Source organism: Acomys minous, assembly GCF_964271855.1.
Source record: "Acomys minous genome assembly, chromosome: 11".
NCBI lineage: Eukaryota > Metazoa > Chordata > Mammalia > Rodentia > Muridae > Acomys > Acomys minous.
In genome coordinates, this window is record NC_140492.1 from 28,463,105 (window position 1) to 28,490,003 (window position 26,899).

Genomic DNA, 26,899 nt, shown 5'->3' on the forward strand with positions numbered 1-26,899 from the left:
CCGCTCCCAAGCGCTGCTACCACTGCTGCCGCCTCTCATCCCAGGACTCTTACGCCGGAGCGCGACCGGCGGTGCTGCTTGCTTGCTGCCCCTGTCCCTCACCCCTCCCTTCCGTGACCTACCCACTCCTTGCAGCCCTCGCCTGCACCTTCCCCGACACCCCAGCATCTCTGCATCACCTGCTTGAGCAGACTCCGGGCGGGCTCTGGGACTTGCCACGAGCTCCGAACGGAAGGCAAGCTCCAAACCGGTGCCCAGCAGATCGGGTGTCGGGGCTGCACCACCACCACCACCACCACCAGCAGCAGCAGCAGCAGCAGCAGAAACTATTTAGCCCACCGAAACCCCATTCTGCGGGTGCTCTGCCACTGCCGCTTCTGCTGCCCGCAACCGGCTTCTGCGCGGGTTCGAACACAGCAGCAGCGGGATCGTGGGTCCAGCGGGAGCCGGGAGGAGGACACCAGCGGAGCTCTTGCACTGTGTGCTTTGCTCAACCAGCATCTTCTTGCCCCCTCGATCCTTCTTCCCCAGACCCTTAGAGAAGGGACCATGATTTGGAAACGCAGCGCAGTTCTCCGCTTCTACAGTGTCTGCGGGCTCCTGTTACAAGGTAATCCCCGCCCCGCTGTGGGTAGCTTCACTTCACGCCCATTCCCCATCCTCTCTATTCCACCCCGTATTTCCACTCTCCCCTGGCAATCCCCCAGTGCCCGGCGGTTTCCACTCCTCCCCCTCCGCCCCGTTGCTGCAGGGGGCAGTGGCAGTTTGCACCAGCGGGTTGGTTCTCCAGCGCTGGCTCAGCCCAGCTCTGGCGGCAGGCTGCTCCTTACGCGGCACCTTTTGCCTTTTCATTCACCTGAGCTGCCTTCATTCCACCCAACTCGATCCCCGCCAGCACCCCCCTCCCACCCAGGGTGGTTGGCAACTTGTGCCTGTCTCAACATTACATTCCCCCACCCACCCTCGCCAGCCACCTCCCACATCATGCTCTTAAGCGACCCTCTCCACCTCTTGTCATCTCTTTAACCTCCTCCCCTTTTAGGGTCGCCCTCTTCTTCCCACTACCATCTCATACATGTGTCTTTAAAAAGTGTGTGAGAGCCTTGGAAGCGAGCTCCCGCGACCGCAAGAACAGCAGCAGCGGCGGCACCGTGTGCATTGCAATAACATCCCCGGGGTGGGGGGTGGGGGTTGTGAGACGTGTCATTCACCTAAGAAGAGAAGGGGGACTCTGTCTGGGTCTGGGCTAGAGAGAGAGGAGAGTGAGCGAGCGGAAAAGGGAGGGAGGGAGGGAGAGAGAGAGAGAGAGAGAGAGAGAGAGAGAGAGAGAGAGAGAGAGAGAGAGAGAGAGAGAGAGAGAATATGAATGAAACAAGAAATTAAAAAGGGAGCACGAAGGGGCAATTTAAAGGACATAAATCCACTTTATCAACACATCGACTTTTTATTATCCAGTCTGTACGGGTTGCTTTATTTTTTTCTTTTTTTAAGCAAGAAATGTGTGTTCCCTGGCAGTTACTTCACTGCTTTTGATTTTCTCTCAGAATCTCTACCTGTCTATCCTCTGTCTGCCGCTTCTTTCCGTAATTAATATCACCCTTTCACGTGAAGTGTAAAAACCCTGCGACTGCAGTGGAGGAAACCACACAAAACAGTTATTATGCAAATCACTGGTCTGGATGAAAAGCGGCTAGCGGACCCGGCTTCATTTCGCTCCAGACCTTCTCGTTTGGAGGATTGAAGGGTGGGATGCACGGAAGGGATGGACGGTGCCAATTTTGAAATAAATGGCAATGTAGTTAGAGTGTATGGGAGAAGGCACTTCAGGGTGGTGGAGAAGGCAGAGGCGGCGTGTGCATGTGCAGGAACCAAAAGGCGGAAGATTGTTGCTTTGAAGAGTAGTACAGGGATGCAGCTTGAATGAGAGATTTGGGAAGGATGAATGCGAGACGGTGGTCGATAATTTTTTTTTCAAAGCTGGATGACTCTTTTTTTTTCTTTTTGATAAATCTATGTCCACCTCCAACCTTTCTGTCATCCATTTAGTATTTGTAAGAAAGATAAGTTGATAAAATTTATTTGTCTCTGGGTAAACGGAATGTGAAAGTAAGACACACATAGACCCACGGGCGATCAAAACCCAAATGGTATTTTATTTTGCAGGATTTAAATGAGGTCAATGAACCATCTTTCAGCAAGTTCTTGGAATGAAGCCTTTTTCCTGCCGTCTTCTGGGGGTATAGATTAAGACAGTAGTTTATTTATGCATACTTATGAATGTGAATGAAATGATGGCCAGAATATTTCTGAATCAATTAAATAACCTTGTATAGATGTTTCCTTGAAATGTAGTGGAAACTGTGTTTTACATCGACATAAATTTAAAATGTAATTTACCAGAGTCACTAAGAAAGCAGATAGTGCATTTTCCCTGCTCACACCTCCGGTCCCGTTTCCCGATGCTCACACCCCCACCCTCGTACTAGTAACCCAGGTGGCTGATGCTTTACTTGGATTTCTAATCCTGCCTAGAAAACATCCTCAGAGTCCCTATTTCACCTCTCAGTAACTTGGATTTCTCAGCTGTGTTTTTCCACCCTCCCTCTGTGCGTGCCTGCGTGTGTGTGTGTGTGTGTGTGTGAGAGAGAGAGAGAGAGAGAGAGAGAGAGAGAGAGAGAGAGAGAGAGAGAGAGAGAGAGAGAGAGAGAGAGAGAGAGAGAGAGAGAGAGAAGCTGAGAGAGGAAGCACGCGCGCTCTTCGCGGCGAGCTGGCGGCTGTATGCACCAGTTAGGGGAAGAGAGATCTGGGGAAATCAGTTAATTTGGTGATTGCGATGAAAATCCGGCGCGGCTGCACTGTCTGGCCATCGCACATGCTACTGGCTGGTGCGAAGAGATTATTTATTATAGAGCATGTGGGCCGTGCAGTACGCTTGAGGGTCGCCTCCTGGCTTCCTTCAACATTTCCCAGTGAATTGTCTATTCAGTGCACTAAGCATAACTGCTTGTGCTTGCGTGTTCTCTTCTCTCTCTCTCTCTCTCTCTCTCTCTCTCTCTCTCTCTCTCTCTCTCTCCCTTTCTCCTGTCTGTGTGTATATGAGAGAGAGAGAGAGAGAGAGAGAGAGAGAGAGAGAGAGAGAGAGAGAGAGAGAGAGAGAGAGAGAGAAGAAATTGTTCATCCTTGGGAAGGATTTACTCCTTCTTAACCCAGAAAGGAGAGATTCCATCACAGGCATGGGTCTTTTTATTGAGTATGTAAACCAATGACTAAGAGAGAGCTGCTTTTTCCAACAGACTAGGATACTGGGGAAGATGGGGCTGGGAAGGGTGTGAGTATGGCAAGGAAAATTCACTACTGCAGCCAGCAGCAGCACCAGTCTCATGTTCAAATAAATAAATAAATAAATAAATAAATAAATATGCATCCTCTACAGCAGTCAGGGGAATGAGCACCAGTTCCATGATGCCTGAATACTCCTGAGCATCTTAGTCCATACTAAAGAGGATTACAAAGAAGAGAAAGGGGGGCAGAGGGCGCAAGCACATGTGAATTGTCTTCTCTTGTCAATGGCTGCCTCACATTTATCAAACACTGGATCCTACAAACATATCATACTTTGTGGATGTTGTCATTTCTTCCTCAAGCAAATTGCTCATGCCTGCCTTTTCTTCCTCTTGGCTATAAAAATTGCTTTCGGGTTCTGATTTATGTTTCTTTCACCAGCCTACTGTTTGATTAGGTGTTGGTTAGACTGGGGAAAAAGCAGGCTTCATTTTCTTAACACAGATTAAGCACTTCACAGGTCTTTCTGTGGACAGGGAAGAAAGGGTGTTAGGGGTCTAGTGAACAGCTGATTTGGGCTAGGAGGAGTCTGCCCTGTCTCCTACTAGTTATGACTAGGCAAATGCTACAGTCAGTAAATCTGTAGCTCCTTACATTCTAGCTTTAGCAGCACTGTGGTGGCGTTTGTCACTTACTGCTAATCCATTTATGCACTCGGTAAAATATTATCTTAATAGTTTTACAGTATGCATCACACAAAAACACTTTTTAAAAAAATATATCTTCTGTGTGTTTCGGAGTTTTAACTCTCTGTGCTTTATACTGTTACTATTTGTTGTTTACATTGTATCAAAACAAAGTTGCATTTTCATTCCTTAATATGAGAGAGGATAACCCAATGGTCAGAATGAAACCGTGTTAAATGAAGGGAAGGTAGTTACAGGGGATGGCTGTCCTAGGTCTTTTCAGTATCACTTTAGGAGTTTGTTCCCAATGGATCCTTACAAAAATAATAGATAGAAAATAAATATGGTCTAATCAATATTTGTTTCAGACCAAAATATCAGTTGGGAAATACAAAAATAAAGAAAAAGGAGGGGGGGGGGAATTCAGCTTTAAGATACTTTAAGATACCATTGTTTTCTTATTATTCCATATCAAGGAAAGGGAAAGAAAGAGGAAAGTGAAATGAGAATACACAGGCACACACTTAACACCTGTAACTAAGACCTCTTATATAGGCCATGAAATAGATACTGCTCAGTCTTTTCTAAAACCACATCACTGCCCATGCCTGAGGGGGCACTGCTGAGATGTGGAGGGTCCTGTGCACATGAAGACGAGCCTGGGAAGGAAGAAGATATAAAGCAGAATGTAACAGAATAGACATGTGTGGAGACATCTGGTTTTCTGAATTTTCATTCTCTCTCTCTCTCTCTCTCTCTCTCTCTCTCTCTCTCTCTCTCTCTCTCTCTCTCTCTCCCCCCGAGTCTTACAAATACAAGGGCCTTACTAGTTTTTGTACTGAGATATTCCAATTCATAATTTGCTATAGTTACTAATAAACACCTTCAGATTAACAATCAGGTAAATATATCTATTACTTGCTACTTTGTACATGTTTATGTCCTGAACTTCACCATGTATTTTATCAAAATGCACCATATGTGAAATACATTTGCCATCACATGAATGCTTTCCAAATCTCTTCTCTCTTTTACATGTACCCAAATAACTTAAGTCCTGTCAAGCCCGTTTCTTAGGGCTCCTCCCTTTGTTGAGAACAGACACTTTGAAAAGAAGTATCTTTGGGTGTAAGCCACAGTCTGACTGGGTGAAGCAGCTAACAGGAGAAGGAACAGTAATTTAAAACAAAAATTTCTCTGTAAAGGATTCTGGGTTTCTTGACTGTCTCAAGATGAGGAAGATTGTCTCAGTGCCTTTTTTCTGCTTCTGCAACTGTTATACTGTTGGATGGTGTAATATGGCATGACTAAGGAGCAGCCAAGGTTACTGGTGCCTGTGTCCTCCACCGTGTATCTGATACTTCAAAACTGTTCGCCCCCCCCCCATTGAAACAGTGAGATTGTATGTTTTTCTTAAAGAAAAAAAATCACTTAAAGAGTAAAATGTAAGTGAAAAATTTGTTCGATGACATCCTAATTACATATTTTAAATTGGCATGGAATAAACTTTGCCTGACATTACTTTTCCCTTTAAAATAGGGAGCCAGTAGGATACTCTGGCTCAAAGGATCTGAGGATAAATAAATACCGTGACATAGATTTTAGCCAAAATGTTACTGTGTGTGTGTGTGTGTGTGTGTGTGTGTGTGTGTGTGTGTGTGTGTTGTTTCTGTGTTTTGTTTTACTTTTAGCTTTCTGACACGTGTCCTGAAATATTTATTCAGAGAGTTCTTATTTCAGTGCATTTCACTTCATTAAATAGCTTGACAAAGTCAGTGCTTCTATATTGGTGATTTGAGTAGGAAGAAGAAAAAGGTAGGTTGAAGATTGTTGAAAACAATCACAAACACAAGTAGCAAATTTCTCAAGAGAAAGTAGAAGACTTTTGCCAAATTGGTAGCTATCTTTCTAACTTACTCTATTTATAGCTCTAGGAACCTAGTGGTAAAAATAAATATGATCTCCCCAAGGGCAAATACAATGTACATTTCTGTGCGATTTCCAACCTTAGTTTAGTAAGTATATAATAAATCAAACGGCATTGAACAATGCGTGTTTTCCAATCAGCCCTTGTAGTATCTTTGCCTCATAATGTAGCAGCATTCATACTTTGTAACATACATGAAAAAGTTTTGATATTTTGTAAGCCTATATTTGTTTCTAAAACAGTTATATCCTAGTGAAAACTTAAATGTATATAGTTATTGTTAGATACAGGCATATGCACCTTTCTATGAGTTCAGTCTAATTATTCTCAACATCTTTCCTCCACTCATTTATTTTTATTTCTCAACATTAAGAGTCCCAAATAATTTATAACTTAGGTCACAAACTCATTCTATGAAAAAAAAAAAAAAAAGAAAGGCATATTTTAAATTTACTGGTTTAACATAATATGCTTTAAAGGACAAGTTCATTGCCAACATTTTATTTGAAAATGTCAAGAATTTTGGAGTATAGTTCTTGAAGTACCAAAAAGGCATGTTCCCTAAATTTCTCCTGTGAAGAGGTAGTGAGGATAAGCCTGGAGCTGGAGGCTCTGAAGCCCCCTGCTGTGTGATGATGCAAATGACATCTTAGGTTTTAGTGTTCTGCAGCAGCAGGCAAAGGCAGGAAAGGAGTCATGTGGCAGGAGAGAGAAGTGGGAAGTGTTTTTGTAGCTCATGGTAGACACGAACAATGTTTTAACCCTTTAAAACCAGAAGTAATTCAAATAGTGTCCAATCACACCATCCTGTGGCAAAACAGAAAAGAAAACAGATTTTAATCAAAGATTCATAAATCCCCGCTAGTGAGATTATGTACATTTTCATTAAGTCCTGGTGAGCATTTGCTTTTCTTGTAAACTATCAGGCTTGTGATCAATTTAATGGAGAGGAACAGCAGAGTTTAACCAGGAGGCCTATGCTTCACCTGTGATAAATAGACTCACTGTCTGGAGGTGTTCTAAGGATATGCTCTCAGCCTCAGTCTGAGTATTTCCTATACTACACAGGAGAGTGTTGTTTGTTTCCTTGTTATTGTTTGTCATTGTTTGGACAAACAGGAAGTAACCTTTTAATCTATGTTCAGGTGTACTGGTGTTGACAAGTGGCATATGTTTTTATGATCCTCATTATAGAGTGTTGGATTTCTGTATGAAAAGTCATCAAATGAGTTCCTAAGGATAGCAATAGCTATGCAGCTACCATTATTTTTGGCACTCCATGAAAGCCTATCACATAACAGTCAGGAACGCAATTCTGCTCGAATTCCATTTGCTACAGAACAAAAACACTTGACATACTGTGCATATTGATTTTTATCCAAGAAGTGAGCCCTCAAACACTTCTAAATGTGTTTGGTGGGTCTCCTTAAAGAGATAACAAATTATTTTCCTCTTAGAAAAGGTATTCTCTTTAAATATTATACAAGTAAATATTCTTCTTAATTAAGTATGAGTTAAATAATGCCAAAATAAGTGAATTAAGTATTGAGAAGGGAAATATTCCTCAGTTACTTAGTCATGTATACTCGTGCATGTTGAGACTAAAAATACACCATGACCTTTACGACCAAAGATCAAACATTTTTAGATTTTTTTTTTTTGCAATCTGTGATAATAATGGGGCTTATGAGGAAAGGATGAGCTTGCTTTCTCCTTAGGCTTTATCTTCTTCTTCTCTTTAAAAAATGTTTTCTTCAACAGTGACAAGAATGAATTCTTCCGCTAAAAACAACCACGATTTAAAATGTGAAGCAATTCAATAGGATTGAGAATTTATTCTGAATCTTTTGTGCATTTGAGAGAGCACATCATGGCTGCTGACTAGATGGAAGATGAAGTTATCAGATCTTCCTTAGATCAGGCTGCCCATTCATTATTCACAGTATACTTTAGAGGTCTGAAGTAAATATTAAGACAGTCGTTATCCAACATTGGGAGTCACTCTTGCTGAGTGAGCAAAGAGATTCCACTTTAATATTTAAATTATTTGCCACCCACCTCAATGCTTCAGAGGAAGACTGTGTCTAGTCATAGATAGGGATGGTTTATATAATAAAAATAAGTGTTCCTTTGCTTCTAGGAACACAAAAATCTTAAAGGAAAGCAATCAAGCAGTGCCAATAATTTCATGTTATAGGGAAATAAAAGACCTTTCAGAGGTCGAATTGAATCCCTAATAAAGTTATATATGTTATGATGGTTAGCCTGTAATAGTGCTGCACTCCTCATCCCTGGGTGCAGAAAGGAAACCATCATTCCTGAGAAAGATGTGAGTGCTGAATACGTGCGTGGTACTTAATTGATTCTGTGTAACTTATAAAGCCAATTAATTTATCTTGCAACGAAGTATTTTTAGCTTCTGGGATAAAGTTGTTTACAGTGAAAAATGCAGGTGCCTTGATAGTGTTCTTTTAAACACCAAAAGCCTCCACTATTCAGTGTACAAAATATACTTGTAATTTCTTCATAATTCCACCTTTTATTTTTAGCTTGCCCTTTATCCTTCCTCTTGTAGGAAATGTCTCTGGGACCTCTACTTCATGTTCAGTTTCATAGTTCCCATGTCCTCTGTTTTTCAATCTGTACATATAAGCTTAAGTTGAAACAAAACTTAACGGCCATTCCTTTGCTACTGCTTTCTATTTCATTTGTTGAAGTCTGAATAGTAACTCAGCTTGCTTTGTGCTCTCCAGGAATATAACGACCCCTTTTAATTACTGTCCTACCAACCTGGAATAGTGCACATTAGAAGACATTAATGAAGGGTGATGACTAGTTAAGAAGTAGAGCTTTTTGTAAAATGATAGTTTCTGAAGACATAGAAGTAATGGAATTTCTCAACCACCAAAGGGCAGACCTCAATGTTTTGCAGTTATTATTGTTTTTTTTTTCTTTTTGAGTATTCCATCTCTTTTGTCTAGTAATAAAAATTGGGGAAAAAAAAAAGGAGGAAAAGAATGTGAGTCAGCCAGCCAAAAACACACAGCAATGCCTGGCAAAGCTGACTAAATTAGCATATGCTGGGCTGAGTATTTCCCTCTGTTATTACATAATCCTTTTCTAATAGGAAATCAGTTCTCATACTTAACCCTTTTGGAAAGATGAGAATTCTCCCATTGTTATATTTTTTTTTATTTTAGCTTCGCTTGGTTTATTTTCTCACAAATTGTGTAAATCATCTATTGAAGGGCTTTTATATCAAGCCCCCTTTCTTTTTCATCCAGTCTCCTGTATACAAATGTTCCATTCTGTGCTCAACTGCAGAATTCAAGCAACAACTTTTCTATAGCTTTCTCTGAGAAGATCTAATTAGCATTTGAGTCTCCCTTTACTCATGTGAAGCTTTCTTTAGAAAATACATTAGTTCTATGAGGTTTCCCTGAGGATTCATAATACTCTAGTTTGTTACATGTACTGTGATGTTCAGTGTGCCTTAATTATGCACGTGGCCTCATTTCAAAGCCTTTTCAGGGATCATATGGGATAGAACAGGGGTCTAGCTGTAAGTTCACTGTCACATGAATGTGTAGGTGGTATTCAGAGGGGAGTGTCTCTGTAGGCAATTCTGTGGCACCAATATAGCAAGCAGTATTTGCTAGTGTCTCTGCCAAGGAAGAATTAAATTCACCATTGTGAGACATAATATAGTATCTGTTATTTCTAAAAAGTTCTTTTCTTTCGGAACGAAATAAAATAATAAGTAGAAATGTGCATCCTTTACACAGAATAAGGGACTGTTCATTTTACTCTTTCTACTGACTATGTCAATAATCTGTTCCCTAACTAGCCCATTAACACATTTTGCTGTGGTGGGGTCCTGATGCTTTGCTGGTTATCGTGTGAGGCTATAGATTTTTAGATAGCATTAATTGCCTGCAGTCTTTATGGCCTGTCAAATGTCAGTGCAATGCCAAATTTGAGACATGATATTTTCTGGGTTTTATTTGCAAGCAAGTGGAATACTGGGAGCATTTAATGAGAGAAGAGAGGGTTTTAAATTTTTTAAAAATCTTTTTTTTAAAGAGATGTTATCTGTGGATGGAACATTAGAATTACTTGCTTAGCGCATGCTATCATTCATGAATACAGATTGCTTGCATTACCTGATACTCAAAGTACTTTATATTAATTGTGTTCTTTTACTTATATGCATTCCCATGCTTTACATATGCCATAAGTAATACTGGTTTAAGATGTAATTATGACTTTTTAAAATTTATACTTGGACAGTGAAAACCTTTTATAAATGGACATATTAATTATTTAAATAAAGAAGCCTCATTGTTTTATACTTGCATACTTTAAAGCCATTTACAGCTTAGCTACTGGCAGTACCCAGTACCTATAGGGTTTGTCAGACATGTTTGTTTTAATACACAAAGTATGCCATTTGCCTTTTATTTTCATTGATTATTATGAGCATTTATGTCTTTCTAGTTATTGAAAGTGCTAAGCCTTTTATTGTGTCCAGTGTGTGACTATATAACCCTTTCACAGTTTTTTTAGAGCATTTTGAAGGTCATGTACTGAGGTCTCCTCTAGGATCTGTAAGCGTTCCGAGTGCAAGGTACACACTGCAGGCTTCTTTCTAATCCAAGTTCATCTTAGTTGTTCTGTATTTTTAAAAAATGATTGCATTTCATTGACTGATTAGCTGTCTTTCAATTCATTTAATTGTGACAATTCTTTAATAGGATCCAGATATTTTTGTATTTATAACTGCCAACATGTCAACTTAGTCATGTAAATAGAATAAATATTTTGTGTGACTTTTTCTTTGTATATAATATACAAGACAATCAAAAAAAGATGCTCAGAACAGGAAAGAATTGTAGACACTGATGTACTCAACTGAACTGTAGACTCACGTTGCTCTCAGACCTGGCAGTCAGCTCAGATTTGTACTGGGAACATTTCTCTCAAGCTGAGTCTTTCTGACTTCTTTGGGGTAAACACATTTTTTTTTTTTTTACTTTCTATAGATTTCTATTTCCAGTTCCCAAAGTATTCCTAATGATGCCTTTGTTTAAACACAAGCACGTCTCCTTATCCGGCTCCTTCTAATAGCTGTCATTTCCAGATAAATGTATCAACAAGGAGGAATTAAAAACTGACCTTGATCCAAGAGATTATGAATACACTGACCTGCTTTTGTTATTGCCAAGATACCAAGTAGGCATCCTCCGATTAGTCGCTAAAGCAGGGGAGACTTAGGGTGCGTTCTCAGCCTGCAGAGCTGCTTCTCAGAACTGGGCAAAAACACTGTTGTTGTTTTTAAATGCTTAGTCATGCTTCTTCAGGTGGAGACCTATGCTAGTTGTGATGCGTCTGCTTGGTTTTGCTTTTAACATTTCAACAGCAGGGGAAAGGTAGGATGGGGATATTAACTGCTTTTGGAAGCGAATTTTAAATATAGCCAAGGAGACCTCTCAAGACAGAGAAGGACTGTAACTCTGCAGTGACTCCATTTCAATGCAAAGTGTTTTAAGACTGTTTTTTTTTTCCTGAAAGCGCCAGGTAAATGCAGCTTTCCTTCAAAGGCATTTTCTTCTTCCTTTGCATTTAAAAATTCAGTTTCCTTGGTGGCTTTTAGAGTCCCGACTGTTTCATGACTCAGTTATTACCTAAGCTAACTTAGTGTTTACCAGAGGCCAGGATGATGTTGCCATAGAATTGGTGTCCTTACAGAGAGACGTTGACTAAGTAAATCCTTGTCAGATAATTTCCTGTCTGATTCTTTATTATATTTTTACTATAGCTATTCTATAGGTTTGGTAACATTAATGATGTTATAGCCTTCCTATAATTCATTTTATTCACTTACATGTAATAGTTAAGATGGAGGCATTAACACATAAGAAGTTTATAGTCCTTGGAGGTCTTAGAGAGATCATAAGTGAGTTTAATTTTGAAATTTGCCTTATTTTACCAAAATATTTAGTCATCCTTAGATAAGCTCTCAGTTATCCATAACAGACAATCCCGAAGGGTATTATGGTAGCGTAAGTGTGCTTGCAGTAAACAATATGTTTAATGCATGTGGGCAGACCAAAGACACTAATCTCTTTGGGCTTAATAGTGGCTTTACTGTCTTCTAAGACGGTTTGCCTGCAAGGACCTCCTCAGCCAGTGGTCCTGGTGTCATTATGACTGGTGAGGGAGGAGTGAGGCTGCAATACCTAAGACTCATCCTTGATGTCCATAGACGCTGCAGCTTTTTGCTGAGCAGCAGCTTCCATGAAGTGCAAGGGTGGGTGGCCTGCTACGTGTCTTCAGATCTGCAGCGAGAATTGTTTATTTTGCAGAAGAAACGTATCATCGTACTAAGACTTAGAATTCTGAGACTTCCCAGAAGCAGAAACACATTAAGATGTTTTTGTAGGATTCGGCTCTCATCGCCCTATCTTAGAGGCCTTCATTCAGAATTGCGGCTTTGTTTTTGTCTGTGTAGACCTAGAGGTTGAAATGACTAGTCCCTGACGCATGATTGTAGTGATGGTGAGGTGAATCTTCCATTCCACTTAAAGTCCCTCTGCAGTACAGTCAGCATAACACTAATCTGCATTTGGTTGGGGAGATGAAAGAAAAGGGAAAAAAAAACCCCTTCTTATTTGTCTCTCCTTCATTATTCTGCGATTAAGCATTTTGCTCAGATACGAGTGTCAATATAAGTTTTGGACTTTTTCATTGTTTGTTGTACATTTTGTCAATTAATTCTGTAGCCCCCAGTCTGTGGTTAAATTAAACATGCTTCTTATTAAGTGGTATGTGCAGCTCATTCCCAAAGTTAAGAATTTTAGTGCCAGAGACAGCTCAGCTGAGTATCTGAGTAAATGCTGCTCTTGCAGAGGACTTGCGACTCCTCCCCAGGACCCACTTAGCATCTGACCACCTTCTGTAACTGCAGGTCCCTTAGACCACACATCTCTTGTGTTTTCCTTGGGCATCAGGCATGTACGCAGTGCACATACATTCACGCCAACACATACCTGTGCACAGTTTTTAAAGTTAAGGCTTCTGTACCTATTAGTCATTCTTCTTGTTAGAATTAAACCGAGTTCAACTTGTAATTTTGAGGTTAGTATCAGTTTCAATTGACTCAAAAGTTTATGTAGTATAAAAATTATAAAAAGTTTTACTAACCTTTGCTTTTCTTAAGCACAATTTATTCATCGGCTGTTTAAATCCAGGGCATATGGTTGAAAAAGGTTGAAACATTCTCTGTCCTTATGGAGCCTCTAGTCTATGGGAAAACATAATGAAATATCAAGGGATAGAACATGTTCGTTTCTCAAGAATTGAAAATAAAAGTTCTCTTCCTATTGCAGTATCTTTTCAACAGGAACCGAGTGTGGACATATCAACCGAGTGACAAAATCACTGATTTAACAACAATGGTGTAAAATTCACTGGGCTTTTAACATTTCTCTACTTAAGGCTGGATCAAAGGGCTCTTATTTCTCCCAGCCCTTTATCCTGAAAACATTCTCACTATGATGCCAGTTTCTTTCTTTCCTTTTTTTTTTTTTTATTAACACAACTTGAAAGAAGCTGACAAGTGAACAAGAAATATTCAAGCAAGCTCCATTCTGAATGATTTGTTCAAGAGGATGATTCATTTAATTTCATAAAGGCCCAGCAGGCCAGAACAGTAGATGACCAGGTCAAAAGAGGGAAAATGGGTGGGGGAGGAGGGAGGTCTGTGAGGAGAATCTATGGAACTAGGAGCAATATTTAGTTTTTCAGAGCTGGAGTTCTGCTTGAGCAATTCTGATGGTACCAGCCACTGTCCTTTAAAGAGCTGCTGTGCCTCAGGGAAAACATTTTTAAAAAGCCTTATCTAGAAACAATGCCCTTTGTGCTGTGTCACATTTTACACGTGTGTGTGTGTGTGTGTGTGTGTGTGTGTGTGTGTGTGTGTATACACATATATGACCTCAGTTCTTACTTACATTATGAAATGTTGTGCCTGATTGCAACCTGCACTGTTACAACATGGATTTTTGAGCTTGCTGATGAAACAGCATTCTTGAAACCTACTTTCCTGCAGAGTCAGCTCCGAATTTAACTGAAATCTGGACCACTTAGAGAACAAAGCTAGGAAAGGCACGAACGTGCCATTTAATAACTTCAAAAATAAATTTTCCTAATAATTTAAAATATTGAGAAGAAAATGTCTAACCGCAAATGAAAACTATAAATATTATTGAAATATCGTTACTTCTTTCAACAACTTGACAAACAACTTCTTTCAATAACTTGAAAAGAGGAATGACATCATAGTTCTAACAGTATATGTTATTTCTCAGTATTATTTTTTTACTTGCTAGTGCTAAGCTTGGTACAGACAATATATATGTAATAGATAAAGTCACACTTCTCATTTTCTTGCTATACACTTGAGAAGTTATAATGGTAGTGGCCTAGTGTATATTTAGGGACTTATTTATCTGGATTACATACAACAGAGTGTAATTCACAGTTAGAAAAACTTCAGCTTGCCCATTATCTTTAATTTTACTTTCTTTTTTATTTCATAAGAAACTTTTAAATTAAAGCAATTTAAGTAAATGCTGTGTTGAGGGCGATAATTTTCTGGAGTGTAGTTTCATATCAAACGATTTACTTTGAATGTGTGTTCAGTTTTACAAAGCGAGAGATGCGTTCTTGGAGACTTTTCCAGAGGGGCCTAGGTGGTGCTGTTCTGTCATCTTCTAGCCTCCTGGCTGCCTTGATCCTGCTCTAGGTTTGTGAAACACTGATGCAGTAAGTGTTAAGAAAGACACAGCTTTGCTCTCCTGTTGACATTCTTCTCTACCAATTGAAAAAGTGCATGCCTTTTACGTTTTTGTTTTCAGAAGTATTTTGCAACAGAAAGACATTCTTCTTAAGCAGGAAGATATCATGTTAGTATTTTCCCATGCCTTCCATATTTAAGGTATATTAAAATTTGAAATCACCCATGTCTTATCTATCTATGTCTTTTGAAAATCTTGTACTTGGCCTTTTATTTGTCAAAACCTATAGCATTATTTACATTGGAATATAAAGTGATGACGTTTTGTATGGATTTATAAACTATTTAATTTAAAATGCTCACAGTACATAAACTCAATGTGTGAGTGTGCGTGTGTGTGTGTGTGTGTGTGTGTGTGTGTGTGTGAGAGAGAGAGAGAGAGAGAGAGAGAGAGAGAGAGAGAGAGATATCTTGAACCCTGGTGTGTATTTGCTTGTTATGAATTATACCTTCTTTGAGATACTATAATACTTCAAGAATGAAGAAAAAATTTAGAGAGTATTATAATTTTTCTGTTGAAAGATATCCTGTTTTTCATAAGAAATTATAAATTACGTACAAATTACAAAATTCCAATGATAGCTGGGCACAAAGTGGCGCACTCCTATAATCCCAGCACTCAGGGAGTCAGAGGCAGTCAGATCTCTCTGAGTTTGAGGCCAGTCTGGTCTACAAAGTGAGTCCAGGACAGCCAAGGTTACACAGAGAAACCCTGTCTCAAAAAACAAAACAAACACAAACCAAACAAACAAGCAAAAAGCCAATGATGTGGTAATTTTATTTTTGAAAAATTTATCATCAAATTCATTTAATAAGGAATCTCTGGCTGTGAGACGATAGTGTTCTCTGAAGTCTTCCTGTGTGCTTTCATTGAGAATCATTTCAACAGAGCAGGACCACTTTATTTTTTTCTTTTGATATTAGCATTTTTGTTGTCTTTAAAAACACAAAACCATTCAGAATACCATAAGAAATAGCATGTGTTATGTAGAAGATCCTTTGTGTTCCATTCTATCTTCTAAATCATTTACCAGTGGAACACAGAATCACTTTGTAGAATTTCAAGATGCCTATCTGTGCTTCCATTTTATGATATAGAAAGATAATTTGTAAGATGAGCATCTTCTAATATAACAAGAGTGACTGTCTATCAAACCTCTAGGCCTATGTTTGTTTGATATTTTTAAAGAAAATATTTGAAGAGTCTGGATTAGGGAAATTTCAGAAACTACATTATTTATTCATAAAAACTCCAATTTTTTTATAGTATAAATATTGAAATACTATGAGCATATACAGGGGGAGGTAATCCCCCTCAGGAACAGTCATACGGGAGGGGAATAAGGGGAAAATGGGAGGGAGGGAAGAATGGGAGGATACAAGGGATGGGATAACCATTGAGATGTAACAAGAATAAATTAATAAAAAAAGAAAAAAAAGGGTTAGATATTGCCTATGATATTTTGCCAAAACCAGCAGTGAATAAATATAATATAATTTTAATATAAAAAGTTTAAAATTTGTTTGGGGTAATACTTTTTGTATCAAAATAATTTCTAGTTTTTAAATATAATTTTTAGGTGATAAAATGTACAATGGAAACTTTAACGATATTTATATATTTTTTGAATTAAAATACTTATGAAACTGAGAATGCAAGGAGAGATAAGTGAGAGGGTTTGAAGAGAGGAAAATAAAGGGGAAATTGAAATTTTTATATTATAATCGCCACAAATGAAGTAAACAATTTAAAAAGCAAAAGTAAAATATACTTAATATCAGAATGTTGACTCATAGTTTGGGAGATGAAATTTCTCAGAGATACTATTGTCTAGAGACTATAATGCAATAGATACTGGATTTATCTTGTAGAAAGCTTCATAAGATTAATGCAAGGGCCAGTGCACATTAGTTTTAAATACATAAAATTGGAAGAATATTTTTCAAGTGAATATATTAAAATTTGCTTTTTATTCTAAGATGGAGATTTTTTTAATTTATTTGGTTTCTTAAGTATTTTAAGTATTATGAATTATCTGATGTTTGATTATAATTTGGAGGTAAAATGAGATGAGAAAAAGTAAAGCTATAGCAAACATATCATGGCAAAACTCAGGAGCCATGAAAACATTACAGAGAATACTTTGGAGGAAAAAAAGGACCAATAAGAATGGGATAGAGATAAGTCATGACAATGATGTGGTGGCAGATATGATAAACATACATATTATATACCTGCATGGGAAGGCCAAAATGAAGCTCAATGTATTTAATTAATATAAACCAATACAGATTTTAAATGTTTGATGCATTTTTTTTATCATTTCTTATGATCAGTCTTATTTTTTTTAGGAGACCTTTTATTAAAATAAGAAGAGGCATGCCACATAATTATTTTTCATGATAGATAATCTTTGACAATATGGCATAACCATTGAGTATGGATGATCAATGGTAAAAAGCAGATGGCCCTGGCATGTCATGTTAGTTTTCCCAAGTTTCAACAGAAACTTCTGCAAAGGCTTCTTTTCATCTTTCTTTGTTTCATCGATGATAAAAGATTTATGTCTCATGGATCTAAAGGTGTTTTCTCTTTAAAAGGTAGACAAAAAAACAACAAAAGCCAAACTAACAATAAGTAGACATTTTCTGAATTTCTTTGAGATCAGAAACAGCAAAGCTGGTGATCTAGATAGAGAAAAGGCTGAAGGTAATTAAGAGGATAAAAGCAAGAATATCATAGGATGGACATAGATATTTTTAATGTATATTTTCGTTATCATGATACAAATTTCTCATAGTAATTTGATGTATAATTATATCCCAAACCCACAGACCAATATCTAGTGGACTTAATGTCCACTGACATTGTAACATCAGTGTTAATGATGAAAACTATTTTGCTAGAAATCAATACAAATTTGGGTTACTCACTCATTTCCAATTCCTGGTATGTAATGGTAACAGAAGATCATGGCTAACAAAGAACATTATGACCATCAACATGGAATTATAAGTGAACCTACCAAGCACACCTGAAATGAAGCCATGGTTAACTATCACAGAAAGTGATACACACTTCACATACACTTACCTGCAGTGTACATCAGCGTGGACAGTTTTTAAGTATTTTTTTTTACTAGTTGCTTTTGATTGTATCAGGACCTAAGTGGTCTCCAAATTAAGGTACATGGTAAGCAGGTCCTAATATTGTTTCCATGTGAATCTCTAGAGACTCTTACTCTGACAGGGCTTGACAGATGGCCAGCTTCTCCAAATAGCTACACATATTAAGATGTGTAGCTAGAAATACCCATCTAAACAGAACTGTTCTTAAAGGCAGGGAAATACTTTTATTTCACTGATTTGTTTCCACAAGATAAAGACAAGCAAACAAAACAAACCTTACAAAAACAGTCTCTGCGTTTACTTCCTAATGTGTCACTTGCCAGGCATTTGAAAGGGAACACAGCCTGGTAGCAATTAAGAAATCCTATGTCATTTGGGGAAGCAGCCTTCCATATCCAAAAGTATAAGCAATGATTGTTGAAAGACAAAGTAATTGAAAAAGAAAGAAAATAAGGAAGGGAGGGAGGGAGGGAGGGAGGGAGCGAGGAAGGTAGTGAGGGGGAGTGAGAGGGAGGGAGGTGGGGGGCGAGTTCTCTAGTCATTTAAGTTTGTATATTGTATAGATTGAATGTTATATGTGTTACAAACTAATAAATGAGGAGGATTGCTACTGAAGAGACTGTATCAGTGTTTAGGAGAGTTGGCTGCCTTTTCATGGGACCAAGATTTGAGTCCCAGGGCTCGCATGCTGGCTAACAAACATCTATAACTCCAGTTCCAAGGGACCTAACACCCTATTCTGGCTACTGCATGCACATGGTGCATAGACATACATATAGGCAAAATACCCATACATATACAATTTTAAAATGAAAAGTTAAAAAAAAAAACATGAATAGGCCATTTTTACTGACCTAAACATGAAGAGATGTGTTCCTTTAAAATATCCTCCTTCTTGTTGTTGCATTAGAATCCTTATCAGAAATTATAGATATACATTATTATTTTTCTAATTTTTAATTTTCCAGCTATTTCTAGGCTTGTCATCAAGCAAGAGCTGTATGTTTTGGAGATCTCTACATTTTGTATCTTCAAGTTTAAGAACATTTTCTGCATGTTTTTTTTGAGAGCTTTGGTGGCTGGGTTGATTTTTCTTTTTTTATTATTATTTTTGTCTTGTTTAGTTTTTAGGAAAGAATATGTTTTGAGAAACTGCATATAGTAGCTATTAGTCAAATTAATAGTATTTCAGGGGCCCTAAGTAGTAGCATTTCCTACTGTTGGTTACAATATTAGGAGTTGTAGTGACTCGTGTTCCATCAGAAGAGTTTGTTCTTTTAGAATATTTGTCGCAGTGCTCACTGGGGTTGAAGTAGAACACAATACCACCTTTGCTTATCATTTTAAACAAGGGAAAGCTAGAGTTTAGGTGTTTATTTACTGAAAGATCAGAACATTTTCTTGCTTTTGTTGAGTTTATCATTGTTAGCAGTTTAGCATGTGTGTGTGTGTGTGTGGGTGGGTGTTTGTGTGCTCACACATGCATCCTTTATAAAAGAAATTGAGACTGAATTAAGTAGGGAAAAGTTAAACCAAGGCTCATAATGGGTTATGTGGGAAAGTCTATAAAAGAAATGTTTTTGCACAGTTGGATGAAAGTTTAAAATGAACGCCACAACAGTTTGGGTTTAGACGTGATCTCATTTTGTCTCTATTTAAGTCTTATTTTAGAGGCTGAGCAGTCTAAATGAAAAGTACATGTACAAAGCATCGAGAGTGAATGTGCCGATTATGACTTTGCCGATGCAGTCCCAGTCACAGGGATGATCTCTAGGGGTCAGGTGCTCCGAGGGTGTTAGGCTTGGATCCTCTCCAAACATCCTTTTCAGCTTGAAGACTGACTCCGTTGAAGCAGCTAAATCAAAATAAATGGAAGTGCTTGGCGAAGGTTAGGGTATGATTATGTTGTTTCCACTAAGTGAAAAGTTTTAATTAAACAAAGTTGTTATAAAATTATGGCACATACAATATTATGTATACATAATATTGATTAGGTTCTTAGAATAAAATATTTTAAGTGTTTTAAGCTTTGTACATATGTCTTAAGTTTTGTACATATGTGAGATAAATATTTAACAATCTTATTTGTACAGTAGTATATAAATCAAATATTTTATTCAATTTCTTGTTTATAGTATGTGTGTAAATGTATATGCTTTTTTGTATTTCTGTATTTTTATTCTACTCTTTATAAAAAGAGTGTGATACAGGCTTATCTTTGAAGGAATTCTCACCTGATAAAGTATCTAGATTATCAGGATATAAGTTTAAGTTTTGGAAAGGGAAACTGATTTGTTCAAGAAAGAGATTCCAGTAAGGGAAGATTATTTTAAAGCACATTCCGTAACTGAATTTCAATTTATTAAGACTCAAAACAAAGACAATATTCTTAAATTATTTCAACATCCCTTTATGTTTTAATTAAGAAATTATTTCCAGAAAAGATTATTACATACTAAAGTAGTGTAAGGTGATTCTTGGTGTCTAAAAGAGATGGATTTATTCTTTTATTTAATAACTTAAAGGTGAACTCTCTTCAAGATAAAATAAGGGAACCCAGTGGCTTTAAATCATAATGTATCTCCTTACAAAACTGTGCAGTTTGTAAGCAATCCAGATTTCCACTTTAACCAAGTATATTTTTTTCTTAAACAAGTCAGATGCTTATTATTTCCATTAAGAGTGTGTCATTAAATGAAGGCTTTATTGATTAATTTGGAGAAGATTTCATAACTCTAATCATAATTGTAGAAAACAGTAAATCTGAATTCATTATGGACCAAGGCAAATGTGGAGTGCTTGTGGACGAGGGAGGTCAGTCCTCAGCCTAATTCACCAGCAACCCAGATGCCAGGCTCAGCTGCCAACACAGTGGCTTTCCACTCTGCCAGAAAGTCAGCTGCAGCTGCAGGCAACGCTCTTTTATTCTCTCCCTCCCCCTCACTCGTTGCCGTTTAGCCTGTGGATTTTGCAATTGCTACAGAGAAGACAGAATTGGGAAATGCAAGTCAGGCTGTTGATCACCTCGCTTACACTATTAGTGGGTTTCAAATCAATTTGTTAGGAACAGCAAAACATAAACTGTATATGTCCATGTTAAATAATCTACTTAGTCATGTTTTGGAAAGGAACATGGTAAGAATTTCTTCCACTTTGACATCCTATCTTCCTCATTTGGAGAGTTTCTGGTTAAATAATACTGATAAGCCACGCAAAACTTCTGCTTTACATAAAACTGTGTTCTGTATTTGGAGAAGCGAAACCAGAGACGATGATGCAGAAGGCAGTGCTGGGATGTCCGGATAGAATCCAGCATGTCTGGCCTTCGCTAATACATTTCTTTGTAGTAGTTAGAAGTGGTTTTTCCTTTCTGATGTAAAGGTGTTTTACCTGAAAAATGGAAACTATGGTTATCTATCTCACAGGGTATGTTGCTATCAAGGTAAATATGATGTACACTCAATATATTTTATAGTTAAAACAAATTTTGGATGCAGATTGTTCAGTGATGTGGTGTATGTTTTTAATAGAATATTTTAGAAGTAAAAACAAAAACTAACCCAATACAAGAGATTTGTCTACCCTGGAAGTAATCACAGCAAAAATATAAACACTTTATTCTGTGATTTAAAAGTTTGTTTGCAATCAAGACGCTCAAGAAAGAAGTAAGACGAAGGGGAGGAATCTTAATGTAGTAGGTTGTTGTTAGAAAAAAATTTAGATACTGGCAGAAAAAGCTAAGTCACTTGCATATTGACATCCTACAGCTATGAGGGCATCATGGAGAGTGTGTCTGCATTTGATGTTAGAAAAAAAATCTCTTCATCTTTCTTTTCCTTCTTCTTACCTTTCCTTTCTTTCTTTCTTTCTTTTAAACCTTTTCTTTTTTGAAAGCAAACTATATGCTACTCTATCCATACTATCTCATTGTTGAAAGTATTAACCCTACTCCTGGAGTCGTCTGACTTTGGTACAGATGGGTTTTAGGAATAAAATGAGATCTGACATCACCAAAGGTAGTGAGCAGTTGTACAAAAGTACCAACAGCCGAGCTGCTAAGGATTAGAAGCAACTGCAGCCCTGCATTGGCCACATCAAGGACAATTATCATTTAGTGGAAGGCACTAGTTAAGCAGTATGAAAATCTTTGCTAATGCTTCTTTACACTCCTGTTTTATGTAAGCTACACACACATCACCACCACCACGTGTCGTATAAATAGTATAATTGATTCTTCACATGGCCAGCCTGGAATGTTGCAGCTGATATGTTTTGCACATATCATAGATAGCACATTGTTTCTGCAGGACTGGAGTAGTGTTTGGACTTGTTTGTCCTTCTCATAGCACACTGGAAGGACATGTTTTCAGGGAGATACTAGCTCATTTTAGGATTCCTCAGAGGATAAAGGTCATAGAATATGTATGTTGGCCAGATTTTTAGGAAAAATGAAATTTTGTGTTTCTAGTCATACATTCAAGCTCACATTTTTTTAATATTTTGAATTAAAATGTGAATAAAATAGAGTTTGATGTGTGTAAACAACTTCTTTATTATTATTATACATGTGTCTGTATCAATGAATTTATCAGAATTTGAGATAGGCTTTAAGAATATTATTCTGAAGATATAAAATTTGTTTAAGAGAAATACAGATTTTACTTTACTTTCCTACAAGGACTAATTTGACAATTTATTTAGTATTTAACACATGACAAATACAAAATGGTAATAACTGAAATATTGATAATAATTACAAAGGCTACATTCTTGAAATGTCTTGTAAACAGTTAATGAAGCTTTTAAAATTTTATCTCTGTTGAAATTAAGATGGTGATATTTTTCTATTTGAATATTAACACCTTGGCATTTTCTTTGCATATAAATTTCCGTTCAGTTAAAGACCACTAAAATTGTTAGTGAGCTGTCATTTATCAATTTCTTAATTTTTCAGTGAATATATTAAATATTGTATCTTTTGATCTGTAATCCTCATGCCCAAAATAAAAAACACAACAACAACAACAGTTAAAGTCATTTGTTTGTTCTCTTAGAGGTTCCCGATGTGTGTGCTTTTTATATAAAACATTTTAGTGCATGTTTTATTGTCATTATTTATTTTGAATATTATTGTTATGTTCTAATTTCCTGAATAGCAGTTTTTAACAAAACAAATTATATGAAAAATCAAATAACTTAAGAGGCTACTGATGAAATAATTCTGGCACATTCCTTTGAAAGCTTTGTGTTTTTTGTTTTTTGGTTTTTTTTCCTGTGCAAAGTTCTCAGAGGTGTCACCAATCATTGTCTGCCTCCACGTTCTTTGTGCCTAAAGCCAGACAGGGAATCAGGAAATGAAGAGAAGTGCTCTACACACAATGGCCTTCAGTGAATGTTATTGATGGCTAGACACCTGCTAGGATGTAAAGGCATTTAATCCATATTATTTTGGTTTTCAACTTGTCAACTGAGACATGGCAGCCAGAAGAGTTTTCTGTCAAACATTATCCTTTGCATTGCATTACAGTTTTTATTCTTCATTATTGCACAACATAAGTGGGGTTTGAATATAATAAATGATTTTTAGCTCTGTAAAGATGGACTGAGAAAAATATGCTGCCTATTTAAACAATCAGATAATCATTATAGTTCTCTGAAAATTATGGCTTCAAACCTTTAGTTCATAGATAAAGTTCCTAATATTTTAAAATGATTTTTGACTTTTTTCCTCATTTTTTCCAGTTGTGACTTATCTACACTTGCTATAAGGCAACAATAACAATTTTGTATGTGCATATTTACTTTTGAAGAATACTTAACGGAAACTAAAATACAGATTCCCTCAAAAGGAGCATACTGAATGGATGCTTCCGGGAGATGGTGGTGGTAAATTACTCTCTGACAGAAAAAGCGACATCTCCTCAGCTCATGTCACATTCTCTTTCATATAAGCTACCAGTCTTTTAACCCAAGAGGTCAGTTTTCTCAGACATGTTAAAACAAATACATGACAGACCAGTGGTGGTGCACGCCTTGCCTTTCACTCCAGCACTTGGAAGGCTGAGGCTGGCAGATCTCTGTGCCTTGGAGGCCTGCCTGATCTATAGAGAGTTACAGGATAGCCAAGACTACACCGACATACCCTGTCGTGGAAAAAACAAAAACAAAAACAAAAACCAAAAACAAAAACAAACAAAAAAGAAAAAAGAAAAGAAAAAGAAAGAAAAACAAATCAAAACAAAAGCAAGTAAAAACCATGAAACAACAAAACAAACAAACAGTAAAAACAGGAAAAGAAAGCCCACATGTTTAACGACCGATTTCCCATCTGTGACAGCCACCCAAATAAGGTGGCTTTTCACATGAGAACAATATAACCTGTGTATTGGGAAAATGGTTTTTGACATGTATAAGGAAGTTCAATAAGTAGCTAGAAAATTCTTACAATTTTAGCAAAATTTTTCTGTAAACTTTGATGTTTTATTGCATGTAAAACTAAAGATATTTTCTCAATATTTTTTTTTTTTTTTTTTTTTTTTTTTTTTTTGGTTTTTCGAGACAAGGTTTCTCTGTGTAGCCTTGGCCATCCTGGACTCACTTTGTAGACCAGGCTGGCCTCGAACTCACAGCGATCCGCCTGCCTCTGCCTCCCGAGTGCTGGGATTAAAGGCATGCGCCACCACGCCCGGCCTATTTTCTCAATATTTTAACAGCATATTATCCAGACATCGTTGTACCAGAACCACACAGATGCCTGCAAAGAGTTTGGGGGCTTTGTTGTCTCTCACATAGTTTTTAAGTATACATGCACATTCCTATAATTTCTTTCATTTAGTTTTACAATTAATGTTAAACATGTGGGATTACAAAAAAAAAGGGGTGAGAAAGTATCAAGTCTCTTCTTGGTAACCTGCTGTCCTTCCTCTGAGTGCCACCAGGGATATGACTTTCTCACATACTCTGGTGCCTCACCTTTGACCATGTCCCCTGGAGGGGGAGACCTGGTGGCACTCAGAGGAAGGACAGCAGGTTACCAAGAAGAGACTTGATACCCTATGATCATATACAGGGGAGGTAATCCCCCTCAGGAACAGTCATAGGGGAGGGGAATAAGGGGAAAATGGGAGGGAAGGAAGAATGGGAGGATACAAGGGATGGGATAAACATTGAGATGTAACAAGAATAAATTAATAAAGGAGAAAAAAAAAGAAAGGGGTGTTCACACATACTTAAAGTGTACACTGGTCTCTAGTAAGGCAGAATAAAAAACTGGGAGACCAGCGCTGATTTGTGAGGATACCCAGCCTGAGCTCTTTCCCCTGGTATAACACCTTACTTTAAATTTATTTTTGTCTATCTTTGAACTAAAGTAGACTGTCATGAGTATCCCATACACAGAGGCTGAGATCTTGTCGATGTTATTTGTCCCCTAGTTTTCTTGTGTTTCTGGATCTCCCTAGCTGTGTGTGTGTGCCATCTTCGCTACCTAAATCTCAAGGGTAAGGAAATACTTGATGGTCTTACCTGCTCTGTCTCAGATCCCTTTGCACTCAGTCAATCTACAGCTTGCTTGTACTGCTGTCTTTTCACAGTGTGCCTTAACCTGCCCGCTCCCTGCTCTGTTGCATCATTCAGGGATCATGGTCTCTTTCAGCAGTCTGTCCTCATTTCCTTCCGACCCCCAATGCTCTAAGTCTTTATTCTTAAAAACAAAAGAGTGGGTTGTTTTCCTGTGAAAGCTCTCTTTAGGGCCAGTCTTTTGTACACCAATTAAATCACAAAGTATTTTAGCTTGATATAAAGGACATTGTTTTTGTTCCCCTAACTGCCAGACACTGGTTAGTGAATGGTACCCACTCACTGTGAATCCCATTTCCAGTGAAGCTGCTGCTCTTTCAAATCTACATACATCTTATGACTTTCTATTTGTACATATGCCAGGCGTGCCAAAATGCAAACAAGGTAATGTTGAAAGTAAGCCGTATTTAATGCACAAATGTTTTTGAGAAAGAATTCTTTATGAGGAAATAAAATAGGTGGTGAATCAATTTCTTTTTAGATACCAAAAGAAACAGAATAATACCAAAAGAAATATTTGTAGTGTTTCCTTAAAGTGTTCATGCCATCAGTTGAAGAATTATGGTTCTAAATTTCATTGCTTCTAATTTTAATTGTGTAATTCTTGTACTCAGATACTGAGTTGTGAATTTTTATAGGTATGTATAGCCTAACATTTTAATATATTGTCAGTAATATTATTTTATTACCTTACAAACTTTGTCATACTTGTAGTTTACTATTCACAATTAACACACTCATAATACATCATTCTGGAGAGCAGGTATTTTAGTCTCTAATTAAACTCCAGAAATGCGAATTAAAATGTTAATCAAATGTATTTTATTAATGTTATAGATAATATTTCCAATTTCACCAGATATACTTTGTTTTATAAATATCTAAATGACAGTAAAAAAAATTAAACTATAACCAGGTATGTTTTAGGTACACCAATATTTAGATACTAGATTTTTAGAATACAACTAACTATGCAGCTAAGCTCATAGAGTTAATATAACGAGTAATAGTTTGTTCTTTTTCAGAGAGATTTCAACCACTCTAGAGATTAATTTTTAATCATGGCTCATTAATAATAATTAAGATGGGTAGAGAAAAATGCACATCCATCAATGCTTCCCTCTTTGATACTACGTGATTATACATACTCCATTTACAATATTTTATATATTCCCCACAGTTCCAGATGTATAGGAAATGAGCCATAATGTCACTAAAAGCAAAGTATTTTATGCTATTTTTCACTCTAATAAAAGCAGTTATTTGAGTAGCGTTGCTGACCTGATAATTGCTAGTGAGTCAAAATGGCTGTGCTTCAGTTAATGCATCAGTAAGTGAAGTACCTTCCATGCAATTAAAAGATTCTAATCTAACCATAGAAATGATCTTATCCATATTGACCACTTTAAATTCAGACTATGATTTCATATTTTTAAAGTG

General features: G+C 37.3%; 1 protein-coding gene across 4 annotated transcripts in view; it reads left to right on the plus strand.

Moving 5' to 3' along the window:
- Nucleotides 1-397: 397 nt before the first annotated feature.
- CADM2 (cell adhesion molecule 2) overlaps nucleotides 398-26,899 on the plus strand; it is a 918,732-nt gene continuing 892,230 nt past the window's right edge. For all 4 annotated transcript variants that reach the window (XM_084801707.1, XM_084801709.1, XM_084801708.1 and 1 more), the window contains exon 1: nucleotides 398-610. In XM_084801707.1, coding sequence (XP_084657833.1) covers nucleotides 550-610 — 61 coding nt within the window. In that variant the 5' untranslated portion in view covers nucleotides 398-549. The remainder of the gene's footprint in view (nucleotides 611-26,899) is intronic.